The sequence below is a fragment of the Tympanuchus pallidicinctus genome, unplaced genomic scaffold, assembly GCF_026119805.1.
Source record: "Tympanuchus pallidicinctus isolate F22 unplaced genomic scaffold, pur_lepc_1.0 scaffold5, whole genome shotgun sequence".
NCBI classification, from domain to species: Eukaryota; Metazoa; Chordata; class Aves; order Galliformes; family Phasianidae; genus Tympanuchus; species Tympanuchus pallidicinctus.
Window position 1 is genome coordinate 35,978,826 of NW_026294769.1, and position 27,374 is coordinate 36,006,199.

General features: G+C 40.2%; 1 protein-coding gene across 1 annotated transcript in view; it reads left to right on the plus strand.

Annotated features, from left to right (window-relative positions):
* Window positions 1-2,819: 2,819 nt before the first annotated feature.
* Window positions 2,820-27,374, plus strand: part of LOC128091434 (chloride channel protein D-like) — a 76,700-nt gene continuing 52,145 nt past the window's right edge. The window contains exons 1-10 of the mRNA XM_052704567.1: window positions 2,820-4,134; window positions 4,989-5,118; window positions 6,961-7,041; window positions 8,147-8,322; window positions 9,934-10,026; window positions 13,240-13,483; window positions 17,256-17,450; window positions 21,523-21,620; window positions 25,387-25,490; window positions 26,007-26,178. Coding sequence (XP_052560527.1) covers window positions 3,842-4,134; window positions 4,989-5,118; window positions 6,961-7,041; window positions 8,147-8,322; window positions 9,934-10,026; window positions 13,240-13,483; window positions 17,256-17,450; window positions 21,523-21,620; window positions 25,387-25,490; window positions 26,007-26,178 — 1,586 coding nt within the window. The 5' untranslated portion in view covers window positions 2,820-3,841. The remainder of the gene's footprint in view (window positions 4,135-4,988; window positions 5,119-6,960; window positions 7,042-8,146; window positions 8,323-9,933; window positions 10,027-13,239; window positions 13,484-17,255; window positions 17,451-21,522; window positions 21,621-25,386; window positions 25,491-26,006; window positions 26,179-27,374) is intronic.

Consider the following 27,374-nt stretch of genomic DNA (forward strand, 5'->3'; position numbering starts at 1 on the left):
GCATGGGTAGAGTATCTGACTACTGCTTGCTTTTATTCTGGCCTCTGCTTTCTGGAAATGCAGCCGTTGTGCCCCTGGAGTGGTTGTTTTTGCTGGGAAAGGAGGTGTTGAGCTCATTCTGTATAGTTTCCTGTAACTTTTTTTTTTTTAGTTCAGAAGACCCGCTTTGGCACTGGAGTTATTCCCTGAAACAGTGTATTGTGTTCTTTCAGTGGCCTTAAAAATAACTTTAGAAGTACAGAAGGACAGGTTTCACTATCTGACATCAGCTTCCATAGGACTGAGTGCTCCATTCAGTGTTTAAAACAGCGGTTTTCTACGTTACCTGAGTGTTAATGCTGTCTGCAATGCTTTGTTGCTGTTGTTTTTCCACTAAATTGATCCGTACCTTCTGCTCAATTGATGAACCGTTGTAAGGATGTACAGTAAATTCCATTCCATGTGTGTTGTGTACCAGCACTCAAGTAGCATTCCTACATTCAAGTAACTTGATGTTTTTCTGTTTACCGTTTTGAAATAGTGATAAATATTAAAAGCCTTCTATTATTTAAACTAGTGCCAAATGACATGAACGGGTAACATCATGGGTGATGTTGAGATAGTGCACAATTAACCAGATGGCTCTGTTCCTTTTAGGTTTTGGTATGCAAAACTTGCCATAGTAGAGAACTGTAAACCAAGAGCGTGGAAGTTGTGATACTGAGATTCTAAGTTAATCAGAGTGATTGGTGATCAGTGGTCCTAAGGTGAAATGTATATGTGTGATTAATTCAGTCAGTACTATTAAAGAGGAAAAGTCTGTGTTAAATCCTTGTTGCATTTGCCAAAATATTGGATGAATTGCTGGTAATCCTGATTCCCACCTATTCTGGCCTACTGTCTTCATGTTTGTTGTTTGCTGGATGGAAGCTTCAAGAAAATATGTGATTCCAGATCATCTGGGTGCTGTGAGGCACTTGGAGCTATGGGACCTTCCACTGCTGATAAATCTTGAAAATAATGCCTTGCTGCAGCATTGCCATTTCAGGATTCATGGAGGGGATCACAGTCATCTCATTTTGTATCTTCTCAGACTTCTGTCTCATGCAATTTTTTTTCTGTATGAAGATTCACAAATAAAATGTATGATCTCTTATGGTAGAATTAACCTGTAACGATGGATTTGTTGCAGTCTTATCTGACAGTATTTCAAACTCTATCCTTACAACCAGCATCAAGTGTACAAGTCATTGCGTTTGGAGCAAAGTTCTACTGAGTGCGATGTTTTCGCTCCTTAAGTGCTGTAACTTGAAGTACTGAAATAATGTGAATTCAAAATATATAGTCATCATGTTTCTGGTTAGCGATGGTTTTAATATTGCCATTCAATGACTACGATAAGTGTTTGCTTCCTTGAGTTGTCATTCAAATTAAGCATTGAGTGTTTAAAGCCTTTGTCACCTTGGTTAGCAGTGTAATGGTTATGATTTTTAGAGTGGGATGCTTAAAACGCAGCACTGCTTTGGAAACTTCTCATTTCTGTTTTCAATCTGCTAAAATAACAATAATAATAAAATCGAAACTGCTTGTGTTCCTTGAAGCAGCAACTATTTCTTCCTGGCATTTCAAAAACACATTTTATCAGTTAGGAATTTTTGTGCTATTCAGCCTAACAATGTTAATTATTTATCTCTAATGTTTTACTGTATTTATGATTTGATGATTCTGTAATATTTGTGTAATAATCAGTATTAAATCAGATGCCTACAAACACATGCACCCCTTTGCTTGACAGATGCACAAATCACATCCCCTGCTCGAATAAGCCTGTAGCTGAAGACAAAGAAACAGGAGAGTGAAGGAATTCTTGTAATTGAAATATGCCATTCAGAAGTGCTTGATTCTATGCTGCAGAAAACTGAGGGCTGATGAAATGTTTGCTCAGTTTTCATACGCTTGCTTCTGCTCAGTGGAAATTACACTGTGCAGTTACCTAGATACACAGATAAGGGGTTGCTTCTTCCTAAGCCAGAATGTTTTAGTGTGGTTTTTGCTGTGAGTTGTAGTGTAGCTGCTTTTTGTGTAATAGCTGGGATTTGTTTGATGTCTGTGCTATTTAAAGACAAGTGGTAGAATTCTGGGAGGTATTAAATTCATGCTGTATTGCTAATGCTTTTTAGAGAGCAGTGGCAATGAGTGGAAAACCTGAGCACTGGGCACAGCCTGGGTTTTCTGCTCTCGTGTTTTGGAATTTTGTCTTCCAGCACTGAGAAATGTACTTCATCGTTGCCTGCGGCCAGGCTAAAATCTGAGCCATTGAAGCTCTTGGTTAAGCAGGGATATCCTTGGGTGATGTTTGGAGATGAGCGCTGGTGGTAGAAAGCAGTGCAATCTTTATGCATGCTTGACAGGGCTGATAATAAGCCCTCCAATGTACTTCGCACAGGAAAGATGAAGGTTCAGCGTTGATGTGTTAACTGTGCTCCCCTGTGCACACAGTGACAGCCGAAACACATAGGCTTGGGATCCAATTCTGATTGGGTCTTTAAGCAGTAAGTATTTCTAGTACAGGAATTTCTGGTACAGAATGCTTTTACAGCCCCACTGATAATCTATAGTTGCTGCCTTCCTCTAAGTGTTCTGAAAACAACTATTTTTCTGTATCCTGGAGGAATATGTCTTCAAGTTTCTTTGTGGAAACAATAAATGAATGTCCAATGAATGTGTGTGTGCATTTTGCAAGGCCACGGCTGTCTTCTATGGAGATGTCACTGGGACACAGACATGCTTTGCTTTCCTGCACGCTCACATCTGTGCTGGTTTTTGGACACTGTTCATTTGTGCACTGCTTCTCTGGAGTTCATGAAATGTACTTTGAAGAAGCAAGTGTACTGGTGGATTTAAGTGAACGAGAGAGCGGGGAAAAAACTCAGGGCTGATATTTGAAAACCCATTCTTAAGTCTGTTTTGTTTTTTAAAATTTGAATGCACAAGAGGATGCCTGTGAAATCTGTCAGCACAACTGAGGAACTGCTGCAGAGATCAGGATTGATCACCTGATTTGGATAACACACATATACCTGCTTGATCCAACAGAAAGTGACTAGAAAGTGAAGTCATATAAGTGCCCGTGTCTCAGAAGTAAATGGCTTGATGAAGAGCTCTCACCACTTCCTAGTCACTAGCTGACAGCCAGGAACTACTTATGTTTCATCACTACTTCAGATGAGACCTTTCCAAACTGACCCATGTGCCAGCAACTGGGGAGCAGCAGCAGCCGTCTGCTCTCCTCTACCTGTAACCAAAAACACACTGTGGAGGTGGCAAACATTGCAGCATGTAACAGGTTTCTATTTACAGTAAATATGCGACCTGCAACAAGTCTTCTGCTTTCAACTGCCAACCTGCAAACTTCCTGATGTACAAGACCCAAATTGCAGCAAGTCAGGTAAGGCAATTTTTTAATTTGTTTTCATCCTATTTTTTTAGTGTGAATGATACAGCAATATAGAACTTTTAAATTTTTTTTTATTGTGTGATTATGTATTGGGTCAAGATCTCCAGACAGCTCGAAGCACCGCATGTGATCATATCTTTAAAACAATTAAAGCCCTATCACTGTCATGTGAACATTCCATGAGGAACAGGTGCAATAGTCTTGTTACTGTGGACTGCTTTAAGGTCTCTCTGCTGTGAGTGACTCCTTCACCAGTGAGCTCCAGCTCAGACAGGTTCTTGTTGTGTTGAAGGTGCTGGGGCTGTGCATAGCCACAGCAAACCAACCCCAAACACAAACAAGTCCATCTCTGTGTCACAGCCACCCCATCCTCATGGGGTTTTTCTTTCAGTCTCAAGGTGGCTGATGGTTGGCTCACATCGTTCTCGACATCTCAAAGGTTTTGGAAGACACGTCATGTCACTTTTTTCCTATACAAGACACATGGATGATGGCGAAGAGGGAATGTTGATGGCAGAAGATCATGGCCCTGATCTGATTCATCCTCAGGATTTTAGGGGGCAATGTGGCATCAACAGAAGTAATTTAGCCTATTATGACTGTGAAGAGAGAGAACAGCCAGTGCCCCATGAAAGTTTGGATTATCTGCCTTCACACAGTGGAGTTTATAAGAAGTGGCTACAAGAGAAAACATGCGGGTAAATTTATTTTATATATATTATTTTATAGCCTCTAAACTTTAGGAAATTTGGCCAACTCAGGGAGGTGCCTCCTAGCAGAAGGAAAACATCATGTGGAAAACATTTTGATAGAAAGGAGAGGGGGAAGTGGCAAGCAACCTTTGTTTAAAATTGTTTTTTGAATGTTTATCCCTTTTCTCATGACAAATTATTGAATATAAGGAAAAGAAGTTACAACTCACTGTATACAATTTTAAGAGACTTTGCAGAGGTTTGTGGAATGTTCTCTTACTGAGACTTTTCTTGAAATTTGCTGTCTCTTAGTGTAGTATGCAAGAAATATGGCATTTGAATCTAAATTGGGTGGCTTTAGTTCCAAATGAGTAAACTAACAAAAGTTATTGTCAGTATATAATCATTATTAGAGATATATGATACAAAAGATGCAAACTAGAAATAAAAATTCATGTATATTTGCATAATAAAAGCTGCGTCATTGCATTAATTGCAGAAGAAGACAACAGTAATTTATTTTAAGCAAACTCTGACTGCACTACTGAATGCTTAATTATTGATATTCATAAAAGAGTTTTGAGATGGCATCAGACAATTGCAATGCAGATTGCATTGCAGCTTATACACAAAAGCAACCAAAGAAAAATCAATGATGCTTGTTATCCAAATGTCTTTCACCTGAACTTAGTGTACTGTGAGCATGGGCTTTTGTGATACACGGTGGGAGAAACAGCCTCTTGCTCATGCACTCATGATTAATAATCAGAAGATCCTGAAAGTGGAACTTGTGTATTTATGAGAAGTGCAGCAAATGGTCTTTTGTGGAAGGCTGAGAAATAACTGTGTTCTGCTTCTAGAAAAGAGTGGGATCGATGGCTGCTGATGGGGCTAATTGGAACAGCAGTTGGGATGCTGGGGTTTTTGACTCATCAGATAGTTGATTCTCTCTTCAAATTGAAATGGGACCTGGTGGAAAATTACCTGAAGGTAAGCAAAAGAAAGATTGATCTCCTCTGTACTCATTTGTTGGAAAAACCACATGAAGATTTAACTGACTAGAGGTTCTGCCTGTCTAGATGGGTGTAGATGTCAGGTATCCTGTGGTTCATTGTGTGGACATGTTCCTTTTCTCCAACTGACCTTCAATTGCAGTTTAATATCTGGTGGCTTTCTTAGAAGATTGATGAAGGTAGTTTTTATGGTCTTGTGGTCTTCCTTGTGACAAGGAAGGAGCATGTGCTATGTCATGTATTGTCGATGCCAAAGAGAAAGGATTAGGTTTCGCTTAAGACACTTTGTAAGTATGGCATTCAGCTATCAGCTTCCTCTGTCAGGTGCTTTAAGAATATTACCAGCGAATTGAAGGAGGAAAATGAAATACAGGGAATTTGAACATAAGCAAAAGCTTTTTTCGTTATTTTGTGATCAAGCCCTGGGAAAAGGTTGTTGAGAGAAACCGTGGATTCTCCATCCTTGGAGACTCAAAATCTGACTGCACATAGCCCTGACTAACTGCATTTAGGGCTGAACCTACTTTGAGTCTCTGTCTGGACTAGCTGATCTCCAGAGGTGCCTTCTAATCCATTCTGTGAAATTAGGATAATGGATAATCAAGATCGTGCTGCCAGTTGCTGAAAGACAAGTCTCAATTTCTTGTCAGAAATGCAAGTGAGAATGTTTCCTGTGGATGAGATGGAGGCTGAATATATCTAAGGGAATATCCAATAAATGGGCAGGTTTAAGTTTTATATGAGGAAAGCATGCAATGCTCTTGAAATCCTACTTCCCCATATATTTCATATACTAATTACATGTTTATAAAATATATTGAACAATGGATGAATACACATATATACATGCATATGAGTATGTGTACTTATATACATACTTGTGTGTGTGTATATGTGCGCTGAGGTACAACTAAATTTATAGCACAGTCTGACTCCAGGGCACAACCACAACACATAGTGCTGGCCGGTTGTATTGTAACATCTGTCGTGTTGTATTAAACTAACATAGAGGACAGCAGGTAAGTTCTCCCTGGCTTTGAAAGCAGCACAAATGTTTAACTTTCCCACTCACCTCCTTCAGCTGCAGATGAGCAAGGCTCATCGTTGTGCTTTCCTGTTTTGGCTGTGCTGCATTACAGGCTATCAAAAGCATTGGTATGAGATGTTGACAGAAAGGCTGCAGCTACCTGCTGTAATATCACAAACTCTGAAATGCAAGGTTGTGTTTCACCTGCACACACAGTGAATCTCAACCCAGTGCTGTGGAAAGAGACAAAGCATGTGGGAGCTGTGGAGCAGTGGAAACAGTATGGCTGCAGTCAGCTCAAGCACAAACAAATAAACCAAAAACCCATGGAGACTGACAGGCAATTTTAAATATGAGAAGGCATGGTATAAGAGATGTTTCTTTTGTTAAAATGGAACAAGAAGAGCTTCCTTACAAGTACTCTGTTTATTCATAAGAGCTGCAAATTCATGAAGGTAATGACCTTGGAGCCTCAATTCAAGAGCACATCTCCTGAGGGCTCCATTTAGTGATTTCTTGTGTGTATTCTTAAAGTCCCTTTCCTCTTGTTCCCAAAATGGCCTTGTGCATCCCTTATAGCGTTTGCAGAGATGGACAAAATGGCCCAGAAAAAAATCACGACTTGGCACATTGGCCTTTAGCTTACTGTTGTGTCAGTCCTTATAAAGAAACTGCACTACTTTTACTTTGTTGTTTTTTTCCCCTGCACATTCTATCTGCAGATGATTACATAACAGGGTGTATAGCAAGTACACAGGTGCTGAAGTAACCATCTCTTTGTAAACTGGGCAGGATAGCAACTTCCACCTGGTGTGGGTGTGTGTGCTGGGTCCCGGGCTGGCCATGGTCCTCGTGTCCTCAAGCTTGGTGCTGGTGAGTGCTGTCTTTTGTGCAAAGAGCCCGCAGTGCTGCAGTAACCCAAATCTCATGTTCTTCCAAATATTCTTTAATTAAGTATTTTGTATATATTTATGTAAAATCTCCCTTACAACCCAACTGGGGAGGATGTTTTTGGCCTTCAGCCTAAGGCTAAATTCTGCTGCCCGTAAGTTGTGCAGAAATGTCTGGGGTGAGATCCGTGGTGGCAGCCATGCAATTTGCACTTGGTGTGTGGTGTCTGTAAAACAAATACGAGTGGCAACTCTTGGAATATGTGAGAATCTGGTGTTTGGAAGGGGCCTGAGCCAAAGGCCATCGGGCCATATGAAAACTACTGTTGGTTTTAGTCTGATCTTTTAGCTGCGCTGTGTGGGTATCGCTTGCAGTCCAGATCAGTGCTTTTACAAGACTGTAAGGGTAGAGCATTGAGCCTTGCTGCCATTTACTGCTCTGCTGTGCTCAGTTTAATTACAGAGAAGCTATTAACAGCGCAGGTGACAGAAAAAATGAATGTTTTACCGAACTTCCCAGAAGTCTGACTGCATGAGGAAAGGGGATTTTGCTGTGGCACAGGTGGTGACCAATTTAGTTAAGTACAGCCGTGCTGACTGAGCAAACACTGCAGGCTCACAACCACCTGCCCCTGTGGTAACCCAAGGAAGGTTTCCCTCTGGTATGCCCAAGGAGGCTGCAGATGCCCCATCCCTGGGGGCATTCAAGGCCAGGCTGGATGTGGCTCTGGGCAGCATGGTCTAGTGGTTGGCAACCCTGCACGTAGTAGGGGGGTTAAAACGAGGTGATAATTGTGGACTATTTTAACCCTGGCCGTTCTATGAACCTGTGTGCCGGATACAAGGCCTTGACTGTAGGGCTCAGAGCAGAGGTGGGCCCTCTGCAGTCATCTTCTCTCCCTTCTCCACGCATGGCAACTGCTGAGAACACACATTTCTGTGTTGCCAGAGATTATATTTGCATGCACTGTTAACTCTGGCAAATCTTGTTCATGAGCAAGATGAAACCTGGACTTACAGACTGCATTCATAGATGTGTATGGAAGGATATGAGCACAAACTCTGCTAATTATTTTTTCCCTTTGCAGTTCTTTTGCCCATCTGGTTCACCATCTGGCTTGCCTGAAATCATTGGATATTTGAATGGCACTTCTATTCAACATCTATTTAACATCAAAACCTTCCTAGGGACCTTTGTCTCCTGTGTGCTGGCTGTAGCCTCTGGGCTCTTCTGTGGTCTGGAAGGTCCCATGGTCCATTTGGGGTAAGAAATGCCGAAGTTAAAGCTATCAGACTGTGAGATGGCTTTGCAATGTCTTGGTGGCAACATTGGCTTCAAAACTCCCTCACTGCATTAGTACCAGTGGTGTTGTGTTGTCCCCTCCTTTTCACTAGCACATCTGTTCAAACCATGCGGTGTGTTTTAAACATTGGCTGGATTTCTCAGTATGACTCTGAGCGGGGTTCAGTAAGTAGCTATCTGGACAACTGATGAGGTAGCTTACAATGTGCTGAGAAAGCAGGGGAGACTGAATTGGCAAAACTGCTATTGGCCTGGAGCAATGTTGGCTGCTTTGCATCTACTGTAATTGCTTTTAGCTGTGCAAGGTCAGTGCAAAAATAAAGGCAGTTCAGGTGGCTGCACGCAAAATGGGCCATGTTTTTGCATCCACTTGCACAAGAGCTGAGATTGTGCAAGGCCATCTATTTGAAGTGACTCCTGCTACACTTCATTACTATTATTAAACCATATCTTGAGTAGAGTTGGTGAAATTGGTCTCTGCTAACATGTTGTAGATCACTTGTTGGCTAGTTCACTGTTTTACTTCTGATCCTTTTTGGCTTGGAAAGCATTCATCCTCGAGGTTTGTTCTCTTTGCTGACCTGACCTGCTACTCTGTGGGCTTTTATTTATTTATTATTTATTTGAATGGAGGTGTAGCACCCTTGGGGATGACTCAGATTTTCAAAAATAGGAGAGCATGCTTGGTCAGAGGAGCCGCAAACCTTTCAGGCAGCGATTACCTTCAGATTTCTTTTGTTTTCTTTGCCTTCAGACCTCTGTCTCTGGGAGCTCAGAGACTGCAGCTGTGATGTTTTTCCTCTGTGCTAGGTTGGTAACAGTGATGCCTGAGCCAAAGAATGGAATCATATTTCCATGAAGAAATTCAGTGTGGTATTAATGTGATGCCTTTTCAAAACATAGGAACTAAGAGCTAATTTAACTTAATTTAATTGGAACCCTCTACCATTTTTATTAAACATAAACACACAAGTTGCTAAAAGCCTCTGAGAGACTCCTTAAGACCACTAGTTTAAGTCGTGTAGAGAAGTCTTCCAAGATTATACAGTGAATGGATTTTTCATTTCGCTAAGGGATTTTTGTTGGTTTTTTTTTTCCCCCCATTTAAATGCAGTTTGCCGTGCTGCCTGGGAACATATTGTAATAATTTAAATCATTACGCATCTTCTGTCAGAAGCAGAGCTGTTTTGCCTGCTGTGGTCATTAACCTGGGGGCAGATGATTGAAACAACGGGGTTATAGTCTGATGGGTCACCACACTTGGGCAGACGCTAACATGCAGTTCTTCAAAAGGCATTTCACGATCAATCATCACAATATTCCTTGCAAAAAAAGCCATTTACCTCTCTCATTTAAGAATTTGAAAACCTTTAAGTGCCTCCTGCTTTTTGTCAACAGGATTTTGCATATTTAAAAGATGTGTTCAAGTTTTTTCTTGTTTAAATCTGTTGAAGCCAATCTAGCTTTGCTGCTGTACACTGACTGAGGCTCTGTCCTCCCCTACCTTGAGCTGAAGCTGATTTATGAACAGTTTAATGAAGAGTGCTCTCAATTATACATCACTGCTTTTAGGGCTATCTTGGGTTGTGGCCTGAGCCAGCTGCAGTCGGACACACTTGGCATCCACCTTCCCTTCTTCACCAGGTTTCGGAATTCAGCTGACAAGTAAGTGATGGGCAGGGCACAGACTGGTGACTCCCCCAAACCCTAAGTGCTTCAAGGGTACCTTGCATCTCATGCAGTGGAACAGCACCTCCATTCCTGGTCTTTTGGTCTTCCTGCTGTTTGTCACTTTGTAGTGGAAAAAAACTCACCGTACTTAATACATTTAATCCTTCACAAATGGTTCTATCGTAAGCTTGTGGAAAAGAACGCATTAATACTGAAGACCTTTTTCCATTGCCCTCTTGGCTGTAAAAGGAAGAGTTTAAGAAACGTGAGATTTTCAGCTATGAGCTTTGTCCCCAAACTCAGAGTCTCAGCTCAGTGGAGAGGAAATGATGGGGATTCCACAATGTGCACAGAGGGCCCTTAGCTTCCTTTCTTCATTTAAAAAAAGTAAATGGTTGTGTCACTTGCTTTATTTTATCTGCCTCTTCTCTGCCTGTATATATCTGCAAGGTAACTCTGGTAAGCTCTCTCTTGTGAACAGCTCTACTGAAATTACTGAGATTAGTTCCCAGAAAAAGAAATTACAAACCTGCTTACGTCTTTTAGTCGGTATTTATTGTGTATTTATATAAAATACACAAGTACAAAAACTCAAGCAATGCTGACTTTTCTAGAGCAAGGGAAAAAAGAATCATGTCTTAATTTCCTGAGGGAAATGAAGTAACGATAGGAAAACAATCAAATGAATGGCAACTGTGAACTATATGTTGCTTGCAAATAAATAAAAAAATGTAGGAGGGAAGAATGGGATTCCCTTTGCCTTTATCATCTAGGAGGAAGTTTTTCACACAGAGGATGGTAATGCACTGAACAGGTTGCCCAAGAAGGATGGATGCCCCATCTCTGGAGGCATTCAAGGCCAGGCTGGATGAGGCCCTAGGCAGCCTGGTCTGGTGGCTGGCAACCCTGCACATAGCAGGGGGGTTGAAACTAGATGATCATTGTGGTCCTTTTCAACCCAAGCCATTCTTTGATCACTTAATTGGATGGGGCCCTGGGCAGCCTGGTCTAGTATTAAATGGGGAGACTGATGGTCCTGCATGTGGCACTGGGGTTGGAGATTCATGATCCTTGAGGTCCCTTCCAACCCTGGCCATTCTGTGATTCAAGGTCCATCATTTAAATAAATCAGAACAGCCTGATGTAGTTGTAGGTGCTCTTTTTCACTGCAGGGGAGTTGGGGTAGATGGCTTTTAAAGGTCCCTTCCAACTCAGTTTATATGATTCTGTAATTTTAAGTTTTAGTTCCTGCTTTAGTTCCTTGCAGACAGGAACTATCCTCAGAAAGACATGGTGTGTTGTAGTCTTCTTTACAAAATGATTATTTCTTAAAAACAGAAAGAGATTTTGGTCTGAGCAAGACCTCACTCCGTTTACAAAGATCAGGATGAGAAACTCCAGCTCCCTGTTGTCTTTTGGAGTTATTACATAGGCTTGGTGCCTCTCCCTATGCCGCCACAGGCAAAGCAGTAATTCAACCAGCAGGAGTTGTGGAAGAATCCTAAGGTTTCCATCCAGCAGGCAGCTGTAAGAGATCTGTACAAGGGGTCTGATTTCATTATTAATTGTCACTGCTGGGGTGATGCACAGCATGTGTAAATAACTGGAACAGAATGTGGGAGATGTCCAAGCAAATTTCCCCTAGCATTTACTGCAGTACATTTTGAGTTCTTCACTGCTGAAAATAATATTCCTGTGTAGATAAAACATGCAAGTGAAAAATCTGTGTACTAACGGTGTACAACCCTGTTAGTTGTACAATACCAGATGTGAAGTTGCCGATGCTGCTTTGCTGGTGGACTCCTCCTCAGTCCTTGGAGGACAGGGTCCTTATAAGGACTTCAACATGTGAACTTTCTAATCTTTTCCTTTTATTTTATTTTATTTTTTTTTTTCTCTCTTTTCTGTCCATTACCCTTATTGCCTCCCATCTTTGTGCTTACAAAATTTGTGGATACGCTGGAAAAGTCAAAAGGGCCACCTAATGTAGGGTTCATATTTTCAGAAGACCAGTTGGATATATACGTAACATACATTTATACCTGAGGAATTATGATTTTTAATACTCAAAATACTGAAGTATTTTTGTGTAATTGTTAATCCTAACTAGTACTGAGTACACGTTTCTGCAAATCATCCCTGAGAGTCTCAGGGAGCACATTCAGAAGATGCAAGTTTTATAAGCTGGTGAGCACTGTTATGTGTGTCAGTATCAGCACAGTGTCCATTACAAAGGCTGCACTTAAATACATTTTTCCAAGGTAAAATTCTTTCACGCCCTTATTTTCCTCTTTCTGTATCCTTCCCACTGTTCTGCCTGCTACTGCTGACCCCCACCTCACTACAACCTCCTTTCAGGGAGGTTGTAAAGAGCAATAACATCTCCCCTGAGCCTCCTCTTCTTCAGACTGAACAATCCCAGCTTCCTCAGCTGCTCCGCCTCAGACTTGTGCTCCAGACCCCTCACAGCATCATAGCCCTTTTCTGGACACATGCCAGGGCCTCTATGTCTTGTAGTGACGAACCCAAAACTGAACACAGTGCTTGGTATGCAGCCTCCCCAGAGCTGAGTACAGGGGAACGATCACCCCTCTGCTCCTGCTGGCTGCACTGTGTGAAATGTTGTATCTGCCTTGCATTAATTACACTGTTCAGCAACAATCCATGATGGCAAGATGCTGAAGTGCGTTTCTCATGTGATATTGTAGGATTTAGGATTTTTTCAAGGCTGAAGATCAGGAAAGAGAAAAATTGTTATGGTATGAAGGAAATCTGTGAATGAAGTGTTATTTCCCCTTTCCTGCTGACTAAAAGCCCTAAGAGTTCAGAGTATGATTATGTAATACTTTAATACAGTATGGGTCCTTTGGTCACTGTTGCTACTGGATGCTCATGTGTTCTCCAGAAGCCCCAGTATTGAAATCAATGTACTGCTAATCTGCCAAGTAGCCCCAGGAGCTTGACTCATGAGAATCAGATCTGAGACTAGATCTGAATTCAGCACCTAGTGTCATAAATAAATAAATAAATAAAGGTGTCATAATAACCCCAAAATTAACCGTCAGGTCTTTAAATTCAGTTCTATAAAACTCATATTTGAATTGAAACTGTGATTTTGGAGGGTTGTTGTTTTTTTTTCTTGTTTGTTTTGTTTGTTTGTTGTTTTTTTTCCAGTTATCCAGGTGTTGCCTCTACTACTTGTTGCAGGCGCAGCTTCATTACAGCTGGTGCGGGAGCAGGGATAGCTTCAGTATTTCGTGCCCCCATCGGCGGGCTCTTGTTCACTCTGGAGGAGGTATCTTCCTTCTGGGACATCAGGCTGGCCTGGCAAACCTTCTTTTGCTGCTTGACAGCTACCTTCACCACAGATTTGCTGTCCTCATCGCTCTATGGGTTTGTTTTCAGAGGTCACTTTGGATTTTTTGAAGCAGAAAAAAGAATTCTGTTTTGGGTACGTACTGCGTGGATGTGGAAGGAATGAGATGCTGGGTTTTAGGTTTGTTTCTCTCAACATTATTCTTGGGGGAGTAGCAGGAAATTGGGACTGAAAAGGAAGAAGAATAGTGTACGTATAATTATCAGATCAGTGGACACAGGACCCTTCGTGCTTTATGTCTGGGAATCACTTGGATACAAGACAGCTGTTTTGCAGTCCCTACTTAAATAGAAAAGTGCATTTTACGTTGTAGTACAAAGATGTTCAATGTCTTCTTCGGTGGCTGGCTTGAGCTCTCCTTTGTTGCTGCAGACATTGCCCTACTGTGGCCCTGTTCTTTTGTGCTTACAGATTAAACATTTAAAAACATAATCTCTGTTTATTCCTGTTTGCACAACAGAGGTGACCTTCAGCCTTTATTCCTTCCAGCATGACACAACCTTATGCTTTCAATTTTACCTTGTGTCCACTTAAAAACAGTTGCTTTTATTATGTCTTTCACTCACCTTCATTGCAAGTTGATTCAGTGGTGGCGTGTGAGAATCAAGATCTTCACTCCTTATCTGAATACTCTTTGTATTATGATGTGACTTGAAAGTCAATTAGAGGGATAAAAATAAAACCCTGGTCTCATGAACCCCAGTCCACTTTCTGCTACTAAGTAACTTTTCTCCTAAAGTAATTCCCTGATCATTTTAATTGGTCTCAGTATTTCTTCTGATTTGTATTTCTCAATCAATGCAAAAAAAAAAAAAAGAAAAAAAGAAAAAAGAGATTTTCCACATTGTAGGCATATCATGATTTGGAAAACAGGCAACTTTTTTTTATATGTGCATGCTATGCAAAAGTATTTGAGGTCTATTTGCTTTACCACAACTTCAGCTGGGGTAATGGGAGAAGATAGTGGTTTTCAACTCAAATCCTTTTTGTGGACCAACTCACAGTGCAGTCCCATGAACAGCTGCAGTGACACAACCAAGATGACATAAATTTGTGGCAGAAAGGTGAGACTAAATGAATAGGGAAGAGCTCAGCCCTGCTGAAGACAGTTTTATTGCTGAAGCCAAAGGATTGTGTAATGGACAGCTGCACATACAGAGGAGAGTAGATTTACTTTGGTGGCTATTTTACAATAAACATGGCTCTTTCAACACTTCTTTCAAGACATTTTCAAAAAAGTGTGCTGGATTCTGTCTCCAATCTTCTTTTAGTGTCATTAACAGGAAAAGCTAACTTACTATCAGTGTGGCTTTTGTCAGGGTTGAATAGTTTTTGGCTCTCAAGTTGGTAGAGATAACTAGAAATATTTTCATTTCACTGAACCCTGGGCTCAGGGGAAATTTTGCTTCTTTTATGTTTCGTGGCATTAACTAACAGAGTTTACAGTGGATAAACTCTAAGTTAAAAGCCTGGGGGTTTTGTTTCTCAGAAAACTGTTTGTTTTCTTTAGTTTCCTTCAACTTAAGATAAGGTTACAAGAATTTATTGTACTCCAGAGCTTGAGATTTTCAGGAAGCTTCACTTCATTTTTATGTAGGCCACTGGATGTTTTGTAAAGGTGAAGTCTGTTCTGTAGCTAACAGATTTTTCCTGATGAATGGCCAAAGCCTGTGACTGACACTATGACAAGAACATTATACCCTGCCACTACTTCCAATTGAGCTATTCCTTTCTGAATTTCAATATCTTAAACATTAGATCTCTTTAAATCCTTTGGAAAAGGATGGATTTTGATGCAGCTGATGATAAAAATAATATCACTGAAGGTTTGGTTTGTATGTACAATATGTTCATATACAATTGCTGTAGTCGGAGTGAAAAGGCAAAATAAACCTACAGCCACTCCTGACTTCCTCTGAGTGCATCTCCAGGTGTTGAGCTCCTAGCGTCTGGGAGTGAAAGCTGGGATTCTGCCTTGCTTAGACCAGACCAGGTCTCTCAATCTGCAGCACCCATAGATCAGCTCTTCAGGCCTGACTGGATTTCAACTCTGGTGCTCTTCTTCTCAGATGATACCATCAGCGCTTAGCTCAGCCTTCTGGTAGACTTGTTAAAATTTTCACTACTTCCTGGAAGAGATCTGAGAATAAGATTAAGGAAAAAGAATAAGAAGAGGAAGAAACAATAATTTGAGTAGGAAGTCCTATGGCTTCTTCAAGCAATTCAAAGAAGGATGCCAGTTTCTCTTATCAACTACGCCAAGTATTATCCTAGTCCAGTTTTGAAGCCATTCCTTCATGTGTGCCCCTATTTCACTCTGCCAGTTAGCTTCTTGAATATTTCATGATCTCTTACTCTGTCCAGATTCTAACCTTGAAAAAAAAAAAAAAATAAAAAAATCACCATGTATCTCTAAGCCTGGGCTAAGGAAATAATATCCTCACAGCTTTTAATAGATATCCATCAATCTATTGACCTCTTTTTGTTGACTGGACGATAACATTAAAGCATGATACTGCTGTAATTCTTGTTGCCTGTTGTGGAATCGAGCAGAAAATTCAATTCCTATTCCAGCTGCCAGATTATATCCTACATTTGTGATCTGTTTTTCTGTGAGTTGTTCCAGATCAGCATCAATTTTCAATTGTACTTAGCGTTTAAAAATGCACTCAATTCAGACGGTTGAATTGAGGTTGACAATGAATCATAGAATGGTTTTGGTTGGAAGGGACCTTTAAGATCATTGAATTCCAACCCTTGCTATAGGCAGGAACACCTCCCTCCAATCCATCCAGCCTGAAGTAAATAATTTCTTCCTGATATCTAGTCTAAATCTACCCTCTTCCAGTTTAAAACCATTTCCTCTCATCCTGTTGCTATGTGCCTTTATAGAAAGTCTCTCCACAGCTTTCCTGTAGGCCCCTTCCAGGCACTGGAAGGCTGCTATAAGATCTCCTTGGAGTCTTCTCTTCTACAAGCAGAAGAGCCTCTTGCAACCTGCCCTCAAAGGGGAGGTGCTCCAGCCCTCTTATCATCTTTGTGGCCCTCCTCTGGACCTGCACCAACAGCTCCATGTCCTTCTGGTTTGGGGGACTTCAGAACTGGATGCAGTATTCCAAGTGTGGTCTCATGAGAGCAGAGTAGAGAGGCAGAATCACCTCCCTCCATATGCTGGTCATGCTTCTCTTGATCCAACACAGAATACAGTTGGCTTTCTGGGCTGTAAATGCACATTGCCAGCTCATGTTGAATCTTTCATCAACTGACACTCTGAAATCCTTCTCCTCGGGGCTGCTCTAGCTTGGGATTGCCCTGACCCAGGTCATCTTTTCAAAATTCTGAGGTAGATATAGATACTGTGAACAGAGCTCTGGTCCAGCAAAATTTTTCAAACTGCACCACTCAGACCAGGGCATCATTATTTGGAGCAACCTGAGGTGCTGAGTGTTTCTGGTAACTGCAGCACATCGCAGAATTTTCTGCTAGATTCATTACTATTCCCCAGGGAAAGATGGGCCCAAGAGGATACTTCTTTCCTTAACTTACTGCATTACATGCTCAACTCCTTTACAGTCCTTCAGGAATAAAAATAACTGGCTAATGGATCTGTCTGTGACAATGATAGTGTCTACTTGCTGCCTCCACTGCTGTGAGGTGTGTAAGAGCAGTACACTGCCTCATGTGAGACTGGCCTTAAATTAACTAGCTGCATCCGTAAAACATAAGGAAAGATTTATTTTTTTTGTGTAGAAATTATTTTGTGGTGTCAAGTTTTGTGGGAGAGGGTGCAGTATTTCATGTCACTGGCAGGATGCTCAGAACACGTTTTCTCTTTCCTTCAACTCAGGTTAAAAATTTGCTGGACGTGCATGTCTTGGCCTTCATTCCAGCCATCCTACTTGGAATGCTTGGAGGTCTTCTGGGAGCTCTCTTTGTTTCCCTTAATATAAAAATTAATAAGTTACGTATGCAGTTCTTTAATTCAATTCCAAAATCATCCCTTAGCAAAACAAGCAAGCTGCTGGAAACTCTGCTTATTCTGGTAAGTAAATAATATGTTTCTCTTGATCATATAATGTTTACAGTGGCTAATTAGGGCAGGTCATAAGTTGACTGAATGGAAAAGTGAATCTGACCTGCTGGTGCTTGAACTAATGTACAATGGTGTTGAGGAAAGAGATGAGTTTCCAGAGGATGTATAAGTAGTGAAGAAAGAAGTAACATTTTCTTCCCCCCTTAATATTTGAAGTATGTTGCCCTCATGCTCTTCTGCTGGGTTTGAAAGTTGTGGATAGATAGAGACAGCTTTCTGGACCTAGTTGTGTATCTGGGTTCAGTTATCCCTAGATGTTACTGATGGAGGTTGGCTTGGAGTCTCAGATACTGCGATAAGACATGATGGTGTCATTTTACCTATAGACTTTGTTTGACTTTATCCTGTGGGGTGTCATTAGAACAAAAAGCGTACAGATAAAAGGTTTCCGTATTTTGGATATTTTCATCATTTTCAACTTTATGGTTTGATTACAAGGTAAGTAAATTATTAAACATGAAGAATCCTTCAGAGCTTTTCTACTACACATCCAGTGAATTACTCAGTTGGGTCACTGTGTAAGTTTCTCTAGTGAATACCTCTTTGTCATAATTTTCCCTTCTTCATTTTTAAGTAAGTTTTTTGAAGAGTTTCCAACCTTTTAAAGTGTTGAGATGGCCTTTCTTTGGGAATATTGGTGCACACTGAATATCCTTTCTTCTACCCTCTCTTAGGAAATGTACCAATAAGTTTTATGTGCACTTGTTTTTTTTTATAAGCAGACCAGTATTTCCCACTCCCTGGTGAGATGGGTATTCAGCTGTAGATCAGTGGGAGGGCCGTATTGATGCTCTCTCCCATCAGCCCAGACATGACTTAAACAGTCTCTACTCTGAGTCTGTGGTAAGACATAATCTTCAGGCAATGCAGTCAGCTTGTATTAGCCACCTGAATGACACTGGTAGAAAACAGTATTTTAAATACTAGGAGGGAAGCTTTTAGAGCTTGAAGTGAGAATAACCAAAGGTTGAGGCATGTGGTCAAGTCTCTCTCTGCAAGTTACAGCAATTCATTTTCTCCACAGATTGGTACACAGGTGTGTAAAATTCCCACAGGTTGCGTTATTTTTTCCTCTCTGTCAGATCAAAAAGTGTGCATTTCATTTAGTCCTTGAAAACTTTGTGTGCTGTGCAGTCTGATTCCTTCTTTTCTGCTGGCACAAGAGAGAGGAAACCTGGACTTCTTTAGGAGGAAGAACAGAGAAGGAGGGATCTGCTGTCAGTTCCCAGCACTGGAGCATGGCCATATCATCGATGATAACTGCATTTTAGCTCCTCTTAGTGGCAGGATGCAGCTTTTCAGCTTGGAGCTGTGTTTGTACAGTATGTTGCCGAGGTGAAGAAGATCAGGTGAAGTTTTTTGCTACCATGTTTGAAGGAATGGATAAAGTGGGTAGGGAAAATGACTTTTATTGCTTCAGTGAGCACCCTTCCTCTGCCCAGCCTCCATCTGTTCTAATTTGCTTCCATGTCTTTTAGTGGAGTCAGGACTTTCTGCTGTTGAGCACTGCAGTGATAAACACTGATAAAAATCCCTGAGCAGTGAGATTTCAGTCAGCAGAATGAGGAGTAGAGTCCCTTGTGAGAATCCTGTTAGTCCTGTGTAAATGAAGCTGTGAAAGGTGAGATTTACAGTAATTAATATTTTAATAATTTGGAGATAGAACTCTGTTGGACAGCCACTTTCCCTACTATTGGGAAAGGTTTGGCTTTCTCATAACACATTACAAAAGCCTTGCATAAGCTACTTACATGCAAAAAATCATACAGTTCCTTATTACTTGTTGGAACAAGGATGAAAAACAAGACAAGAAAAAAAAACCAACTAAGAAACTTGCAACAATGGAAGCCAGCAAGATTCTGTTTGTTAGAAGATACTACAGGATTAAACTTAACATCAGTTAGCAAAGGTTTAGTGCCAGACAGAAAAAATTGCCTATTTCACACTGCTTAGGAGTGGCTCCTCACTGACTCCAAAAGCTAATGGAGTGGTGAGTGATCACCTTGACAGATCACAGCTGAAACTGCGAGAACAGTATTTGTTTTGTTGGCTACCTTGCTTACAAAAGCTTTGCCATTTATATATTTTGTCTTTCTTTTCATTAACAAACAAAAACAAAACACAGACATGCTGCTTTTCTTGCACTGATTTTATGACATGAACTCTTATTCACTCTGTTTTCCTTCTTACTGGCTCTAGGAGATCCCGCTCAGATCACAGTCCTTATTTTGTTATAACTTGGCAAAATAATCAGCAAGAAAGAAATTGTTTGATCTGAGAAAGAACAGTACAGTTCCTATTTTTATTTTTTTAATTTAATTTTTATTTTTCTTTTCATAAACTCACATAGCTGGGCAACTGAAAGAAACTGTGTCACAGTGACTTTAACCAAAAATAATCTTGTATAAACCAGTCTGCATTTAAACTTGGCGAGGACCCACCATGGTATCTTCCACACCCACAACATAACCCGGAGTACCATTCCTTTGACTGGAATTGAATATCTAATCTTCAGCCCATAGATTAGGCAGAGCTGTCTTCCTAAGTGCCCTTCTGTGCCTTGGCCTGCGTTTTCTTCTCTTCAATTCATCACCTTACTCTCTGTGAGGAAATTGCAGTATAGATAAAGCTTTGCCAAGAATCTGGCAGAGTTATCTTTCTTTTTCCTTTTTTTTTTTCTTTTTTTTTTTTTAAATATCTCATTGACTAATGCTTCTCTTCCAAAAAGCTTAGTGCTTCCATGGGCAAGGTGAACAATTTTGGGATATATACATATGTATTAAGCTGTAAAAACTTTTAAAGATTATTTCAGAGGATACTTTTTTTTCTGTTTAGCTGTGAAGATAGGCTACTGCTTTAAATCTCCAGCCTCCGGCTCTGCTCTAGCTGTCCTACCTGCTGTTTGAGTTTGGGGCTTGGGCAAAAATTTGAGCTGGGTTTAAACTGTCCCAGTGTTACATTCTCGGATATAAAGCCTGGCCTAAGCTTCTTGAAGACTGAACTGCTTCCAGTTTCACTTATCTGCCCACCAACTCTGCCCAAAAGTTGATAATCTTGGAGATATAATTCTCTGACTAATGGTCGCAATTGCATGTGGTTGAATCTCAGTTTAAGGCCTTCTCTAAACATGTTACATGAGCTGTTTTATAGCAGTCCAGAGAGTGTGTGAAACCTTGTGCTTGGAAAAGTTATTCGTATGACCATGCATTCCAGTAATTTCTCTCTACACGCCTACTTAATTTTTCTCAGTCTTGGTGGGGAGTATCTTCATCTGCTTCGAAAAGTAAATTAATCTAACCTAAGAACCTAACATTATTTTTGAATTGGAAATTAAAAATAAATATAACCAAAACAGAGTCCTGTCATGTACACTCTTTATTCATACTTACCAAGGACTATAATTTTGCAAAAATCAGGAAGTAATTTAAATGGAGGCGATGGATTGTTTTAAACACTCGGCATAATTTTAAGTACCAACCCAAATATGAGGCCCTTAATGAGAGGCACTTAGATCCCAACACCTTGCATGGACACATCTCCATCAGCAGTTGTGGTGTGTGGCAGGGAGGCTGGGCACAGGCCTAACATCCAGCTCTGGAGTTGGCTGTGGCTTTTGGATGGTTACAGAGGTGGAAACTAATTCACAGTTTGCAATGGAACAGGCTGCCCAGGTGCAGTCACCGTCCTTGGAGGTGTTCACAAACCATGTAGATGTAGCACTGAGGGATGTGGTTAGTGGGCACAGTGGGGATGGGCTGATGGTTGGACAAGATGATCTTAGAGGTCTTTTCAAGTCTTAATGATTCTGTGCTTTAATGGAGTTTGTGTCTGAAGCTAGATGGGTGAACCTGGGCCTTGCTAGTTGTTTATGGGTAAATGCTGATATTCTGGGTTATGTGGGTAAGATCTAAAGGATAACTTTGGTAACTGTGGGCATTAGTGATTTTTAGACAATTTTCTTTCTGTTTTTCTCTGTTCCTACACCTCATGATAATTTGTTTACTTTCTGTAATACCTGCAGGTATGTACTACGACTGTAACAGTATATTTGCCGTATTTCTTTCCCTGCACTCCTGTCATGAATGCTGGAAACTATCAGCTGAGAAACAGCTCAGAAATGTAAGTGGAGAGAGTCACCAGGAACTCTTACAACAAATTGCAATTAATATATAAATGAATATGCAATTGAATTTTCAATTAATGTGTAAATAGTCACAATTTCTCTCGGTTTTTACAAAGATTTGGGATGGAGAAACTCAGAGGTGCATCAAAACTGATTGTTTATAAGGAATTCATCCAGAGATAAGAATCATGCTTAATCTATTAATCACTGAAATTTAATCACACAGACTTTTCTAGCAAGAAACGTTTTCTGTCATGTCAAATTAAAGAAATAAGAGAAATTTAAAACCAATAAAAAGATAAAACACGGAAAAGGCCTGAAATGTGACTATATGCATCACCCGAGCAAATTTCCAATTTAGAATATGACTTTTGCTTTAAAAGATGTGTGAGTCTTACCTCAAAGTACACACGCCTATAGTGTGCTTTGACTGGAAAGCTGGAACTGAGAAAAACAGTGATTATTCTCATCTTCAGCCATCTGCTGATGCCTGTGGGACATGATTTGATCCTTGATCAGTCATCTGTATAAGAGCATGGAAGGTGACAAATGCATCAGAGATGCATGCCAGTACAGCACAAACTATAAGAAGGGTATTTAAAATTACAAACTCCATTTTAATAAATGGAGAATAAGTGAATAGTTGAAGAGATCCTTAAGCTTGATAAAGGATTTGCAGGGTAGGTATCTTTCTTAAGAAATACGTATCAAATGAAGTTGGATTTCACAGTTATTGCAAATGGTCACTGGCAGCACAGAGCTTTACATGTCCTCCTTGCAAGCAGGCAGTATGCTACATATTGCATAATATGAATGGTGAGTGTTAAATAACTCACCACTGGTGACTGGTCTCTGAACAGCTTATTTAAGTACACAAAAAGCAGCCATACCTCTCCATCTCTGCTACAATTCTTGATTATCTCTTGACTTGCAATACCTTGTTTAGCGTTGTCAGCTGTAGTATATATTTACAAGTTATTTATAAAGAAATCTTTGTCACCTACTTGTACGTAACTTAGTGACTATGGTTTTTTTTGGATTGCTGCAGGAAAAGACTTTTCCTCACCCTGACATCCTTTTTTATTTTAAGAACTAAATACTTCCAAAATGTTATTTTTAAAAACAAAACTATTTTTGCTCTAACAGAAAAGCTTTTGAAACCACAAACATTTCATGGCTTTTTTTTTTTTTTTTTTGTTTGTGTGTGTGTGTGTGTCTGCCTCTGAATCAAAAATAGTCAGATTAATCCAACCTAGAGGCTAAACTGTCTCAGTGTCAATTTTTCATTTGGTGTGGCTGTGAGTTTTGAAGAGTAGAAAATGAATAGATCTGAAGGGTACAAAGCACCAAATTGTAGTCGACTTTGCAAAGTCATGCATATGCTGAAGGTAGTGGTAACACTTGCAGTGAGTCTGTAATAAGGTACAAGACCAAGCATGGAAAAGAATCCTGTTTGTTTCCTCCAAGTCTTAGAAATTTAAAATGAGAATTATCATTGCAATCCTGAGATTTTAGTCAGGATCAATTAGATTTGTCTTAAATTAAAATGGGATATTTAATCATTTACCTTTGAATATCCAACAGGTAAGTAATAGGCACGCCGGCCATCTTAAAAGATCCAATAAGAACCATGTAGCAGTAATTTAAAAAAAAGTAAGAGGCTTGTTTTCGTCTTTTGTGCTGATCTGTCTCTTCAAGTGAAGTACATGATAGTTTGGTTTTTTTTGATTGCTTGTTGGTTTTAAACCATAACAGTGCAACAGCTGAAAGTCCAGATGGGACTGAAGTGTCTGTGCCAGTATTGACCGTGTTTCCTTCTATCATAGCTTATCCTCATGAATTTGTGTTGGAACTGTGCTTTCAAAAGAGTTTCATAGCACTTCCTGCAGCCCTTGATATTGCTAGGTGAAAACAGCGGGAACAGGAGGTGGTAAGGAGGCAGGAGGAGGTAAAGGAGCAATGGGCTTCTTCCAGTAGCAAGTCTTGGCAGAGCCCACACAGTGTGCCAACGCTGTCTTCCCATCTGCACCAGGGATAAACCTGTCTCTGCTAAATATACTGATTTCAAACAGAGTCAGTGGGACAGAAGAATGTGCATAAACAAGTTCTGCATCTCTGTTCTCTGTGCCTTATTCTTCCTGCTCAGCCATGTGCTTTAATTGTAAAAAGCATTCTTCTGTCATTTCTCTCTCTGCCATTTTGGCATTGCTGCAAGCATCGAATTAGCTCTGAGATTGCTTGTTTTCATTTGCACTCTTTTACCGGTAGAAAAGGCATAATTTGCATAGAACTTGAGGTTTGCTATAAGTGGGTTACACAATCATCTGATTTCTCAAGCAGGATGGAGTAAATAAGTTTTTTGTTTTTGTTTTTGTTTTATTGACCATCACAAATTTGGAATGTATTCTTTGAAGGTTGGATTAACGTAAAAAGCAAACACAGGACTGGAGAAGTATCTTGTGTTGCTTTGGTTGCCAATCCAGGGTCTGGAAAAAATTTCCTTTTGCTAGATGTTGGCTACATTTTCAGTTTGCCTTCTAGTTCTGAGCAGGGATCAGGTGGGTTAAATACCATGCTTCTCCGGCTCTTTGTTCCAGGAACAGAGTTCATGTTGTTACTGTTTGGGTTGTGGTGATGTCTAAAACATGCTGGATACTTCCCAGACTAGGAGAAGGAAGTCTGTATCTGTTTGGGAGGGGACAATTGCTCAAGATGACAGAGATTGAGAAAGTGTCGAGGAACAGCAGGGCTCTATGAAAGGCTGGTCACGGGCATGTGATAACCAGTGATCCGAGCTGCAAGTTTTCCAGTGTTGAAATAAGTAGTGCCAGGACTTGGAAAGGAAAGGATTGAGAATGTGCTGGGCAAATATCTTGTAAGTTGTGGGAACCTTGTATTCCTCCTGATCTCTCTGTCTCTGTTGTCCAACTGTAGATGTGATTGTGAGCTTGGGGTGCTGTGCTTGCCTGTGGAAATAACTGTTCATCAGGAGTGCCAGATTTCTGATCTACCAATCCAGTTTGGCAGAGTCACAATGGCATGAGGAGATGAAGGCCAGGGTGGGCATTTTAATCAGTCTTTTTTTGTTTGTTTGTTTTCCCAATTTTACTCAGTGCAATGTAATTCCTGGTTTTGTAATTTTATTTTATTTTTACAACACAAGGTTTGTGCAGAGGAATATGATCAAAAATTAACCAAGTTATTTAGTTCAATGCAATGAATCATGAACAGATCCAGTAAACAAGATTTATTATTTAATAAATTTAATTGGGGACATTGCCATTCTAATATTTGAATGGGGCATAAAAACAAGAAGGGGAACAGCTGTTTACAAGAATGGATAGTGATAGGACAAAGGGGAATGGTTTTAAACTCAGACAGTTTAAACTGAGACAGGTTTAGGTTAGATATTAGGAGGAAGTTTATCACTCAGAAGATGGTACCATACCATACTGCAACAGGTTGCCCAAGGAGGCTGTGGATGCCCCATCCCTGGAGGCATTCAAGGCCAGGCTGGAAGTGGCTCTGGGCAGCCTGGTCTGGTGGCTGGCAACCCTGTATATAGCAGAGGGGTTGAAACTAGATGATCATTGTGGTCCTTTTCAACCCAGGCCATTCTAGGATTCTATGCTATGATTCTATGATATAGGGTAAAGTAGGCTGTCTGTGTAGAATTTATACCTAAAAGATGCATTCTATGCAGGTACTGAGATAATTTATATTTACTCACTTAGTAATTTTTGTTTGTTTTTAACATTTAAGCATATACCAATTCAAGAGGGAGATTTCAGAATACGGATGTTCACTGAACACATCATGGATTGGTCCAGATGGAGTCAGATATTCTAATCAAACCTTCAATCAAGGTAAGGAGACAAGTGAGTGACACTGAGGAACAAAAAAATTATGTAACCAGAAGTAACATCCAAATATATTTACTCATAATATAGGATATTTTTTATTTATTTTTTGGTTTTGTTTTTTCAAAATGCAGTGCTCTCATTTAATGTACTGGAACTTAAAACCATATTTGAGCTAAATGTCCTGGTAAGTTTCTGAATTATTACCTCTGAAAGGGATGAGGAAAGAGTGCTACTGAAGTAGTATATCTCCCTTTCTTTGGCTTCACTGGCTGCTGTTTCTCCTCATTTAAATCAAGATTAACATCACATGGAGCAGACTGGAAAGAACAAATAACGTTCCTTGTTTTCCTGCAAGTGCTTTATATGCTGAACTTCTCATTTGATCACAAATTAGTTGATCCTATGTATTTTGCTGAGTTGTTATCGGGTTTAGGCAAAAGAGAACTGATACAAATGCAGTTTTGTAAAGAATCCTTTTATTGTATTGTATCTCTCGACATCTCTTCCTCTGTGTTGCAGCTGCTGCTCTTCTGGTTGAGAATGGTAAGCGAGGGATCACATATCTTTTTAAACGTGGGACTCATGAGGAATTTGGATACACATCTCTCTGCACTGCTTTGGCATTTTATTTCATCCTCAGCTGCTGGACTGCAGGTTCTGCTGTTGCCAGTGGCGTGGTTATCCCGATGCTGTAAGCTTCATTCATCTTGGTTTGCGCTGTCTATGCAGAAGGCCTGTGTTGAGTAGCAATAACCTGAATTGTAAGCTGAAATCTTGGCAGTGGCAAAGCTATAAATGCTTGGAGGAGGTTGTATAGGTGGAACAGGATGGTTTGCTTGGAAAGAGAGACTAAAATTGTGGAAAAGAATGAAAAAAAGTCATCCGAGAATAGCTGTAGAAGGATGATAGCCAAAACTGTATACTTTCCAAGTACAGATCACTTGAATCCTTTAGGGCCCCAGGGAGAGTCTAGGCTGCTGGCTTCATCTCTGTAACTGTAGAAATATGGGTTCAGATCCAGACTTTTCATCTGTTTCCTATGCACATAATAGCATGAATCTTAATCTTGGATATCAACACCCTAGACTTTGGAGAAAACTGCATATAGGCCTTTTGTTGTTGTTTTTAGAAAGCTATGATAGACTAGAGCATAGTTCTCACAGTCATGCTGAGAGGTTTGATGTACACACCGAACTGTTCAGAAAGTAAGCAGCCACGTGTGGAGAGTGGATATCAGGCATAATGCAATTCTAATACTGAAAAAATTCTAAAATGAAATTTGTGTGTGCAACTGCCTGCCTTTTCCATATCCCTCTCTTTTTCTCCTACACTTCACAGGCTGTTGACTAATTATTTTTATTACATAATAATAACTGAAACAAGGCATATTTTGTTTGATATATACTGACGGTCAAGTCTTTCATCCAGCAACCTAATTTTTTACTCACTTTTTATTTACTGTAGCTGCATCCATCAATAAAATCAATCAATTGTATGAATAAATGGGAAAAAATTAGTAATGGCGTACGATGATGTTCTTCAAGTCACATAATATATAACATATATGTGATATGATATATATATATGTAATAGTTCGCAACTTTGGAAGGTGAATGTCTGTACAAATCCAGTTCACAGGCTGATACTAGGATGTGTATATTAAATTGCAAATGGAATAAAATGCTGTGTCTCACCCCAGCAATTACATGTTCAGCTGTGCTAAGTTTTGTTTTTGTTCTTTAGCGTAGCACATGGTTAGTTTGAGGAGTTCTGCATTCTCTTCACAGCTTCATTCCTGGTTAGCTTCACAGAGGTCTACCTATGACTTCATTTTGCTCATTCAGTATGTGGCTGTAGAATTTTACTTGCCAGGTTTATGGAGCACAG